The sequence below is a fragment of the Limanda limanda genome, chromosome 1, assembly GCF_963576545.1.
Source record: "Limanda limanda chromosome 1, fLimLim1.1, whole genome shotgun sequence".
Classification (NCBI taxonomy): Eukaryota; Metazoa; Chordata; class Actinopteri; order Pleuronectiformes; family Pleuronectidae; genus Limanda; species Limanda limanda.
Window position 1 is genome coordinate 4385603 of NC_083636.1, and position 12867 is coordinate 4398469.

General features: G+C 40.9%; 1 protein-coding gene across 1 annotated transcript; it reads right to left on the minus strand.

The window, feature by feature from the left end:
- Positions 1–7147: 7147 nt before the first annotated feature.
- Positions 7148–8737, minus strand: LOC133023325 (gastrula zinc finger protein XlCGF8.2DB-like). Its single transcript, XM_061090368.1, has one exon. The coding sequence runs from the start codon at positions 8534–8536 to the stop codon at positions 7637–7639; it is 900 nt and encodes a 299-aa protein (XP_060946351.1). The 5' UTR covers positions 8537–8737; the 3' UTR covers positions 7148–7636.
- Between the last annotated feature and the right edge of the window lie 4130 nt (positions 8738–12867).

A 12867-nucleotide genomic window follows, 5' to 3' on the forward strand; every position in this document is an offset into this window, starting at 1 on the left:
ATTTTCAAACGAAAACTTATAAAATTATTTCTTTCTTCGTCGAAGTTGCTTGGACACACACACTCTAACCATAAGCCTCAATGTGCTAGCATGTTCTGACAACACCGTTTTCACCGTCACCGATTTTTGGCTCATTTTACCCTAATGTTAATACCACAGCAACAAAGTATATTTGTAGAATACAACATGAATGGAGCAGCAATAACGACATGGAGCCTTCAGTTCCTCATCCAGACTGCATCTTATTCAAATTAAACACAATTTCAAGTACAAGCATTTCTCTGAGTGTAACTGCATTTTAAAGTGCATAAAACATACATTCAATTATTATGGTGTCTCTTTACTTCAAACATTATCGCTCATAAAGAAATATAAACATTTACAATATAGACCTATTGAACATTGGCTTATAACTGGTCTTTATAAGGCACAATAACAATACATGACTTAATTACAGAGTCTGTTTGTGTCGGAGCTGAACTACACCCTGTCTAAAGTAAACAATATACTATCTCGACCCGCCTGCAAGACGACGCGCAGGTAAAATAAACACCTATACACCGCGTTCGACATTATTATGCAAATTGGATTTAAGGGTCATAAACATTCATTTTTTAGTTTTTGAATTAAACTCATGGATGGTATTGTGTCTCAGGGCTATTTGGATGATTGAAATCAATCTCAGACACCTGTGATAATTAGTTTGCCAGGTGAGCCCAATCAAAGGAAAACTTCTTAAGAAAGATGTTCCACATTATTAAGCAAGCTACATGTTTCAGGCAAAATGGGGAAGAAAAAGGATCTCTCTGCTGCTGAAAAGCAACAAATAGTGCAATACCTTGGTCAAGGTATCACAACATTGGATATTTCCAAAAGAATTGCACGTGATCATCGGACGGTGAAGAAATTTGTCACTGATTCACAGCACAAGCGGGTTCGTTCAGACAAAGGCAAAATTAGGAAGATTTCTGCCAAACAAATGCGTAGGGTTAGGAGGGCAGCCACTAAAACGCCATTGAATAGCAGCAAACAGGTGTTTGAAGCCACTGGTGCCTCTGGAGTGTCGCGAACTTCAAGATGTAGGATGCTCAAGAGGTTTGCAAGTGTCCTTAAACCTGTTATTCAGCCCCTAAACCAAGCTCACAAGCAAAAAAGGTTGCAGTGGGCTCAGGACTACATGAAGACTTACTTCCAAACTGTTTTGTTTACGGATGAGTGCCGTGCAACCCTTGATGGTCCTGATGGAACCGTGCCTTCCGAAGCAAAATCATATTCAGTCCTTCTTGTCCACAAGGGGGCTCCAATGCTGCTCCTCAGGGGGAACCTCTTCTTCAATCACAATCAGTTGCTGGACGTCTGCAGGACACACTGAAACACAAATACACACGTTTATCATTTTAGAGTTTCCTGAAGTGTTTTGAGAAACCTGTGTTGTGTCATTTAATGTCGACTGTTGTGATTTTTGAACGATAACATTCATTTTGAATGGGAGTGAGGTTTATGTCACAGTGAGACAGATTCTTCTCTTTGTTGCTGACAGGTCAGACGGGCCCATTCTTATCTGACAAAGACCTGCATAATAATCTGAGATCTTTTACCTTATCAGGATCCGTGTCCTTCTCTCCTCCTTCCCTCCTCGAGTCAGTCATGAAGACTTACTTCCAAACTGTTTTGTTTACGGATGAGTGCCGTGCAACCCTTGATGGTCCTGATGGATGGAGTAAAGGATGGTTGGTGAATGGCCACCATGTCCCAACAAGGCTGAGACGTCAACAAGGAGGTGGCAGAGTCATGTTTTGGGACGGAATCATGGGGAGAGAGCTGGTCGGCCCCTTCAGGGTCCCTGACGGTGTGAAAATGACCTCGGCAAAGTACGTAGAGTTTCTGACTGACCACTTTCTTCCGTGGTACAAAAAGAAGAACCGTGCCTTCCGAAGCAAAATCATATTCATGCATGACAATGCACCATCTCATGCTGCAAAGAATACCTCTGGGGCATTGGCTGCTATGGGCATAAAAGGAGAGAAACTCATGGTGTGGCCCCCCTCTTCCCCTGACCTTAACCCTATTGAGAACCTTTGGAGCATCATCAAGCAAAATATCTATGTGGGTGGAAGGCAGTTCACATCCAAGCAGGTGGTCTGGGAGGTTATTATGGCATCCTGCAAAGACATTAAAGCAGAAACTATCAAAGAACTCACAAGTTCAATGGATGCAAGAATTGTGAAGGTGATATCAAAGAAGGGGTCCTATGTTAACATGCAACTTGACCTGTTAAGATGTTTTTGATTAAAACTTGTTTTGATTTCAGTAAATATGACCTCTTAATGCTGCAAATTCAACAAATGACAATTTTTAGTTTTTAACAACCTATAAAATATCTTGAAACTCTGAAACTCAGAAACTTGCATAATAATTTGGAACACTGCATTTTGAGTTTTTTATTTTTGAAAAAAATACTGTTATCATTGGGAGGTTTGTTCAATAAAATTTGAATTATACTCTAACAGTTGATGACTTGAAAATTATACTGACTGGCTGTGCATTACTATTTAGGAAAATCTGAGCAAAGTGTAATTTGCATAATAATGTGGAACGCGGTGTACAGACGAATGTAGCCCCGCCCACGTATTGCACAGCCGAGTTTCTAAGTTTTTACCAGTCTAAGTAGACAATCAAAACGATATCAATATGTCTCAATGACACTCGTGGTGATCAAGCAAAGCTTTAGGAGCTAACGTAGGTGACTCTCACCCACTACTAACCCGTAGAATACAGGATGAATGCAGCAGCAATGAAGACACGGAGCATTCAGTTCCTCATCCAGACGATATCTATGATCCAGACTGCATCTGGCATGTGGGAGGACGTTCCCCCCAGAGAGACAGTACGGGGTGCAACTGCTCCCGCGCCAAACGTTCCACCTGAGTGCTGCGGTCGTTTACTGATTTCTCTAATGAAACATAAATCCACGTGACTATCACGTATATTAGTAGGAATAATCTTTAATTACTGTTAAAGTCATTAAATATATATATATTTTTTATATATATATATATATATATATATATATATATTTTTTTTGTTTTTTTGCTGGGCGCAGTTTTTGGCGCCACCCTCTGAGTGGCGCCCTAGGCAACCGCCTATGTCGTCTGTAGGAAAGACCGGCCCTGGTTGCGTCGCCTCAGAGAAGTTATCCTGGAGGACCCGCGGATAGACGAGGATGACGACGATGCTCTCGCGGAAGATGAGGCGAAGAACGGTGAGGCATATGCAGAGCTGGTGCAATGTCTGGACAACAAGAGCTTATCGCTGGTGATGAGGGACGCGAGATGTGACGGGAGAAAAGCACTGAGTCCACTCTGTTCTCCTTCGTCTCACTTGGATGAAGCTTTGACGTTTTCAGTTTCTCTTCATCTTCTTCACTCATCACAGCGACAGGAGTCAATGTGAACTTGATATCAGCCTCCTCCAGTCCTCGAAGCTGCTGTCCATCCTGATTGGTCCACGGTTCCTCCGGTTCCTCTTTAATGTGGGGGGGCTCTGGGTCCTTCTTGTCCACAAGGGGGCTCCAATGCTGCTCCTCAGGGGGAACTTCTTCTTCAATCACAATCAGTTGCTGGACGTCTGCAGGACACACTGAAACACAAATACACACGTTTATCATTTTAGAGTTTCCTGAAGTGTTTTGAGAAACCTGTGTTGTGTCATTTAATGTCGACTGTTGTGATTTTTGAACGATAACATTCGTTTTGAATGGGAGTGAGGTTTATGTCACAGTGAGACAGATTCTTCTCTTTGTTGCTGACAGGTCAGACGGGCCCATTCTTATCTGACAAAGACCTGCATAATAATCTGAGATCTTTTACCTTATCAGGATCCGTGTCCTTCTCTCCTCCTTCCCTCCTCGAGTCAGATCCTGGTGAAATAACGGAGATCTGAGTTATTCCAGCAGGGACTGACCCAACCTTCATCCTCACTTTGTGCATCCGGTGGCGGAGGAGGTTGCTGTGTGCTCGCTGGGGTTTCGTGCTGAAGTTAAATCAAAGCAGTGTGCGAGGAGGTCGGAGCTGATGCAGGAGTGTTGAAAGCCGTGTTCGTTTATCCTTTATGAGAAGTAGAGCCAAACTCGGTTTGGTCAATCAAAGTATTTATTTAGAAAGCAATGAACAGGTTGCAGCAAAGCAATGGGCTTCCAGTACATTAGTTGTATCAGAGCGCCCTGAACATCCGGCGTCTGTCTATTTTATTACAGTAGATCTTCGTTCCTCCTCCTCAGAAGTGCGCAGGCGTAATTCATCCTCCTGGCTTTTGGAATACGGAAGTGAACAGGAAGACACTCCCAATGACGTTATAGTTGCTTGGCAACCTGTTTACGTCATGAAAGTCCTTCAACCAGCAGATGCAATGTGGGGCAAAACTGTTGTCCAGTGAAGCAAAGAATATTATGTTTAAGCTATATCAACACAATCCTGACTGTGTAAACATTCGCAACAACTTAACCCAAACAATGTTATACTGACTTGCCCCAGAAAGGACAGTTCCTGGATCTCTATGTGAGTTTAATGAATCTGAGGGAATTACGCTTTAATATCTATATTATTAACACTAAGCAGCAACAGTTATTAAAATCATTTGTATGAAGGCCTACTAAAAATACTTCTATCTTTATCTGGTAAGAGTACAAATATAATTTGAAATGATGCTATCTTTATTTGTTTAGAATTCTGTCAGACACAACCTATAGTTAAAAGTTTGAAATCCTCAACAGGAGTCACTCATTGTTCCAGAGAGGTGACGGATGAAGAGGAGCAGGAGGAGGTAGAGGAGGAAGAGGAGGCCTGCAGCTGCATCACAGCCACCACACCGGACACTAATAAAAAGAAGAAGGAGAACAGATCCTGTAGTATTCCTCCTCTGTGCAGCCTCCAATTCCTACTACTAAACTTGCATCCACCCCCCACACAACAACATGGCCGACCCTGCCTGCCTCTGCCTGCTCTCTGCCTGCGGGACTGGAGCCGCACAGCTGGGGATCCGTCCGGTCACAGCTGATCCGGAAACAGCTGGACACACACAGCTGGATGTTAAGACCGCAGAAGACAATAAGAAAAGGAGGGATGGGGTCAGAGGAGAAGGAGGATGAGGAGGAGAGCAGAACCAGAGGAGGATGGTCTCATGCAGAAAAATAGGAGGACCCACGATGCATGCTGCACAGTCACAAATGCAGAGCTCTAACTCCCCCTGGTGGTTGCGATCAGGCTACTGCAGCTGTGGGAGTACATCAGGGGAACACTTAAACAAAATTGGATTCCACTCGGAGGGTTTGGGCAAACATGATATCAAAATATAATAATTCGTAATGAATAATATTAATATACTAAATGTCACATTATTGTTTCATCAAGTTTCTCAGTTTGATAGATATGTGTGATACAAATGCAATATATCACAATATGGTTCCACGTTTTGTTTTAACACATATTTAAGGTAATTGTTATTATGTTGTACGTTTTGGGATTTGTGGATGTGTATGAGACAGAGACAAATTTTCAACTATAATGGAAGAAAAATGGAAAACCAGAAAATCAAAAAAGTCTCAAGGGGCATTCTGAAAAACCCAACAGGAAGCCCGCCATTTTGCATTTAGTGGCCATTTTGGCCATATCCCACATTTTTTTACTTTGAGGTACTTGTACCAGGGTTAGATCAGATTAGGGTTGCAAAATTCCGGGAATATTCAAAGTTGGAAACTTTCCATGGGAATTAACAGGAATGAACTGGAAATGTTGTGAGTAATTTATACTAACTGTATTGACCTTGTCATATACAGACATAAATATAAACATTTTGTTTCGTCATAGGCTGATTTGAGCCCTGAGGAAACTTTGGGCACTTGACTATATGCTTCTGCATCGTTGTGTCATTCTTAACATAGGTCTTTGCACAGTATTTGCAAATGTACACAGCCTTTCTTTCTACATTGGATGAGGTGAAATGTCTCCACACATGAGATAGTGCACGTGGCATTGTTCTGTATAATAAGATGAGAAAAAAGTTTGTAAAAAAACACTAATGCAATGCCAGAGATGTAAATAGTTAGCCAAACAGTTGGAATCGTCTCATATTTTACAATTGATGGATAAATTAATGGAAATAGGCTAGATGAACAGATGAACAATAGTCAATCAGCATGCTAATATATTTTTTCCCCAGTAATATCATCGAAACTTACCTGACTAGTCCTGCACACTACAGCAGGCCTCAATAGTGCTGTAGTGTGCAGGATGCTGGGAATTATCCCAGCAGTAATGATGGAAGAATGCACAGTTGAGGGTTGAAATTCAACGTGCAGCGTGTGCTGCATTCCATACATCTTAAAAATAGAGTTTTGAATGATGTTTTTATTGCTCAGCGTCTAATTTGCGTAGTTTTTTTTTCTTCAAAATTCCCAAAATTCCCGAGCTTAACTTCCCATGGAAAGTTTACGGAAATTTACCGGAAACTTTTCGCCACTTTGCAACCCTAGATCAGATCAACTTCAAATTGAGATGAAGACAAAAACAATAAAACATTAAAATTACAATTTCTACCATTTCTAGGACTGCAAAGCAGCACTGAAATTTTAAAGAGTGGCATGTGTTTTGCTCACTGTGGCAAGGATACACGCTTCACTTCCTGCGTCCGTCAGGTGATGTTGATCCTTGCCTGTTAATTGCTCATTCGATTAAATATGTTTGTTTTGAATCACTGCCCTATGATCTATGGTGCTTTATATAGATCTGTGATCTACTGACTCCAGTATCACACAGATTGGCCAACGGACCCAAACCATCCCAGTACAAACACAAACACATGAAAATAATTATCTTAAATTTGGGGACATCACAGCTTTCTCTGAATTTAACAGTCCTGCTGTTTGTCATTTACCATCATTCATGTCAACGAGGGCTCCTCCGTCTTCGCTGCTCCACTGTCTGTGTGTGTGTGTAATGCTGCGTTCCAGACGACTCGTATGTCAGATATTCTGACCTGAAATTGCCCAGTTCAGACTTCACGTCAAACGTAAACAAACTTGTCTGACTGTGGGAAGCTGATTCATTTGTGTCGTGATGAGACAATTCAACTGTAGCCAGTGCAGCCTCCGTTCGTACAGAAACAAAGAGCATTATCTTTTTATTGGACTTTTATTCTTGGAAACACATTCAATACATAAAGGAGAACACACACTGTCATTGAATCTCACCAACCAAGAAACCATTGATTTAAACAAACGTATTTAATCATATGAACTAGTTTGAAAGACACATTCATACTGTGCAAGGAACACACTTTAACCTTAAACGACATTGACATTATGAAAAAAAGATAAATTATGTAAAAAAAGAAAAGAGTAGAAACAAGATATATAAACACAAATCTTTTGTGTTATTCAATGAGTTGTATTTTCTAGGGATATAAAAACTGTTAAGTCTATTTAAAACAGTGAACTATGAATATGTATAATATGAATATCTGCTGATAAACCCTTATAACTCTTTTGTTGCAAAGGTTGCAACGTAGTCACTTCTCTCCTTTATGAATCCTCACGTCTCGTACAATAGGACTGAATCTTTAATCTTTTACCACACTCAGATCAACTTAACAGCTTCTCTACTGTATGACGCCTCATATGTGTATTTAGACTGCCCCTTTGGGTAAATCTTTTACCACAATCAAGGCAACAAAACGGTTTCTCACCTGTATGAGTCCTCATATGTCTATTCAGACTGCCCCTTTGGGTAAATCTTTCACCACACTCAGAGCAACAAAACGGTTTCTCACCTGCATGAATCCTCATATGTGTATTTAGATTGCCCCTTTGGGTAAAACTTTCACCACACTCAGAGCAACTGAACGGCTTCTCTCCTTTATGAATCCTCATATGTGTAATTAGACTGCTCCTTTCGCTAAATCTGTTACCACACTCAGAGCAACTAAACAGTTTCTCTCCCGTATGAATCCTCATATGTGTATTTAGATTGCCCCTTTGGGTAAATCTTTTACCACACTCAGTGCAACTGAACGGCTTCTCTCCTGTATGAATCCGCATATGTCTATTTAGTTTGTCCCTTTCGGTAAATCTTTTACCACACTCAGAGCAGCTGAACGGTTTCTCTCCTGTATGAATCCTCATATGTTTATTTAGACTGCCCCTATGGATAAATCTTTTACCACACTCAGAGCAGCTGAACAGTTTCTCTCCTGTATGAATCCTCATATGTCTATTTAGATCTCCCCTATGGATACATCTTTTACCACACTCAGAGCAGCTAAACGATTTTTTTTCTGTCTTACATCCCCTATCACTTAGAGGCTGTTTGTTATTTCTTGTATTTAAACCTGTCTGAGTTTCCCTGGTCTCCATCCAATCATCCTCACTCTCTTCAGTCTCAGAAGAGTCTTCAGTCTTCTCCTCAGGACCTGGTTGTAAACGTCCATCAGGACCTGAGTTCCTGGCTGGTTCTGGTCCTCCACAGTCCGCTCTGTTCTCCATTGTCTCACTCGGATGAAGCTTTGACGATTTAAGTTTCTCTTCATCTTCTTCAATCTTCACAGCGACAGGAGTCAATGTGAACTTGATATCAGCCTCCTCCAGTCCTTGAAGCTGATGTCCATCCTGATTGGTCCACGGTTCCTCCTGTTCCTCTTTAATGTGGGGGGGCTCTGGGTCCTTCTTGTCCACAAGGGGGCTCCACTGCTGCTCCTCTGGGGGAACCTCTTCTTTAATCACCATCAGTTGCTGGACGTCTGCAGGACACACTGAAACACAAATACACACATTTATCATTTTAGAGTTTCCTGAACTGTTTTGAAAAACTTGTGTTGTGTCGTTTAATGTTGACTGTTGTGATTTTTGAAGGATCACATTCAGGAAGTAGAGATGTTGAGGTTGTTTACAGTTGGTTTTACAACGCAGCTCGTAAAGGAAGCAGCATAAAACAAAGGGTTTCTGGTAAAAACAAGTTTCATTTTGAGACCAAATAAACCAAGTAGGTCACTGACAGAGGAGAAAAGGGTGAGGGGAAGTTAGTTAGTTGGTTAAGCTGCTTTCAGACAAGACCTGTGGGTAAAACTCAGAGAAATGTGTTCAGACTTTCTGTTTCAGACAAGAGCAACCAGTGTTGTGCATAAATGAGTTCAAAAGAACGCCTTGATTGAACAGGTACACTTCTATGAGAACGATGACCCGAACACAACTTAATGACAAATAATGAATTTGAACGGTCAACCTGCTCATATTATCTGAGGTCTAGCTAAAACGTTACATAATGTTTTCCTTCTCCTGAGGAGAGACGCTGTCTAAATGGAATGCTTGCACCATGTCGTTGCTCAGTGCCCGTATAATTTCCGCGATGTAGCCCAGTGATTCTCAAACTGTGTGGTCATTTTTGTTAACAGGAAAAATGGATACTTGATTTTTAATTTATTTTTATTACCAGCACTTGCCCTGTTCTTGGTTGACAGGAAAAAGGGAAACTTGAATTTAAATTAATTTTTTTTATTAGCACTTTGCCTGTCCTTGCTTTTAAATAGACAAAAACTTGATTTTTCTTTGGGTCAACAGTACCCTTACATGCAGCAAAGTTTATTAAAAGACATTTTTTTGGAATGAAGTATCAATCTTTATTGCCTTTATTTTCAGTCATCACATGCCTCAAACAACCTCAAGCTAAATTTAAAAGCTGTTTGCTAAATAAGAGCAATTGAGAATTTGTGTCATTCATAATCCGATTAGTCAATTCATCGTTTCAATAATCGGTGACTAATCGACTATCAGAATAGTCGTTAGTTGCAGCCCTATTGAACACGTACATTTTTATGAGAACGATGAACCGAACACAACTTAAAGACAAATAATGATTTTGAACGGTGAACCCGCTCATATTATCTGAGGTCTAGCTAAAACGTTACATACAGGGTTCCTACAGGTTTTAACAAGATAAATTTAAGACCTTTTTAAGACCTTTTTAAGACCACTTTGAATAGAATTTAAGACCTATTTCACGACCATACTGGCAAAAAGTATGAAGGAAAATCACTATGAAAGAAGAAATAAGTCACAGAATTACTTACAAAGTAAATTGATATCCATTCAACATAAGAACAATGACTGAACAAAACAGTACACAAGTCAAACAAGTCCAAAATGGTAACAAATAGAATCAGAAATAACTGAGCCTTGTAATCAATAAACATGCTTTTTTTCCAAACAGTTACCCAGTATGACAGGCACACTCGCTAATGGAGCATTTGACACAGGTGATGGTCCCGAAGCAGGGGCGAACCCCGACGAGATGGCAGGAGTTTGTAGTTGGCTTTTCACGTCGGTTTTGTGTTTATCTGACTGGGCATGTGACTCTAAAGCCCTTACACCCAATGTTCCAAGTTTTACCGTTTTCTTGCAAAGAGTACAGTGGGCTTCAAAAGCATTCCTTTCCACTGGTTTTAGCCACGCACTAAACGTGCTTTTATGCAAACAAGATGGGTTAAACTTACACTTCCCCATTATTCACAAAAGTCGTCGACACACGATTAAAATGTCCCTCTTTTCGCTTGATTGCTGCGCACCTGTTCAGTCTCTATAGGCCAGTGGTTCTCAAACTTTTTCTGTCATGCCCCACTTTGGAGCTAGAATATTTTTCATGCCCCACCCGCTACCCTGCCCCAACAAAATTATGCCCCCCCTGCCCCAACAAAATTATGACAAAATGGGCCAAGTTTAACATGTGTATTTACATAAAATACACATGAACATTAAATTCACCTTACTTTAAATAATTTCTGATCTGCAAATAAAAAACTTTGTGACATTTGACACTTTTTTCAAAGAATAGTGCAATAACTTTGGTTAAATTCAACTTAATTGAAGTACTTTTGGTGACATTTATCAATATATTCCTCAACCAGTCTGTACTTTTTCAAAAATAGAAAAAAAATGTATTCAATTATAATCACTTTGTTACAACGATGATGAAGCTCAACCAAAAATAACACATGCATGTGACTGGGGTGTAATGTTTCTAAGTGTCTTTTTAATTTGTTGGGTCTCATTCTTTCAGCTGCGAGAGTTTTCAGACCTAAGATCCACACTGGTCTCTCCTCATGTCCTCCTTCATTCACTGTGAACCCAAGAGCAAGACAGGCTTCATCGTACTTTCTTTTCAACTTGGTGTTTGAACACTGTCTCTTGTTTGTCACTGACCGGCGGCTGCACGGGAACGAGCACTGATCTCCAGTGTGTGTCTCTGAGCGAATGAGTGGGGGCGGAGCCCCGGGGCCTGTGTGTGTGTGTGCTGTCTGGGGGGACACGCGCACACACGCACTCGCCCGCACAACACTGTACAGGGAGCCGCTGCAGAGCCGTGGGTTGCCGACCCCTGGCTACGGCGAAAGAACGTTTTATTTACTGTTCCACCGTTAAAGAGATGCGGACGTCAAAACATAAGTTCTGCCTCACATTTCCTCCTCCCGGACGCGTGCCCCAGCTGTAATGCCTCTGCGCCACACAGTTTGAGAATCACTGCTCTAGGCACTGGGTGTTCGCCGATAAGTCCTCACCGGGGGCTGCAAAGTTAGTGATTATTGGTTCCATGCTGATTTATTTCGTTACGAATTGTTGGGTGGGGGGACATTTTGCAGCGCGGACCTTTCCCCAAAACACGATTTGTTTACGGTTCCACCGTTAAAGAGATGCCGACGTCAAAACATATGTTCCGCCTCACATTTCCCCCCTCCCGGTCGCGCGACCCTGGGGCGCGTGACACAGTTTGAGAATCCACACATTTTTAAGACCTGGCCGAATCAAATTTAAGACCTTTTTAAGACTTTTTAAGGCCTTAGATTTCGATTATTAAATTTAAGACCTTTTAAGACTTTTTAAGACCCCGCGGGAACCCTGTTTGAAGGATCACATTCAGGAAGTAGAGATGTTGAGGTCGTTTACAGTTGGTGTTATGACGCAGCTCGTAAAGGAAGCAGCATAAAACAAAGGGTTTCTGGTAAAAACATGTTTCATTTTGAGACCAATAAACCAAGTAGGTCACTAACAGAGGAGAACAGGGTGAGGGGAAGTTAGTTGGTTGGTTAAGCTGCTTTCAGACAAGATCTGTGGGTAAAACTCAGAGAAATGTGTCCCGACTTTCTATTTCAGACAAGAGCAACCAGTGTTGTGCATAAATGAGTTCAAAAGAACGGCTTCATTGAACACGTACATTTTTATGAGAACGATGAACCAAACACAACTTAATGACAAATAATGAATTTGAACGGTGAACCAGCTCATATTATCTGAGGTCTAGCTAAAACGTTACATAATGTTTTCCTTCTCCTGAGGAGAGACGCTGTCTAGATGGAATGCTTGCACCATGTCGTTGCTTAGTGCCCGTATAATTTCCGCGATGTAGCCCAGTGATTCTCAAACTGTGTGGTGCAGCCCATATTTTATGAATTTAAATGATAGAATTGAAGGTCTAACCTAATAATTGGTTTCATAGCAAGGCATAGCACTATGATTTGTTGTGCCTTTTGTTTGCAGGGTATGAATAAATAAGCAGGCAATATTAGCAATAATAAAAACTAAATTAAAAATAACATTTATTTTAGGAATTGATACATATGAAGTACAGTTTAAGGCAAGGGGTAGTGATGGATACATTTGTCTTTAAAAAACAGTCTTTCATTCTCACATTCCACCTTTAAACTATGAAATGAACTGAACTATGGCCTAGTTCAGAATGTAAATGGTGAACTATGAACGTGAACTATTCATGTTTACTTGTATGAACTGAACTTTGAACTAGTTCATGAGGTGTGAACTTGCACAAC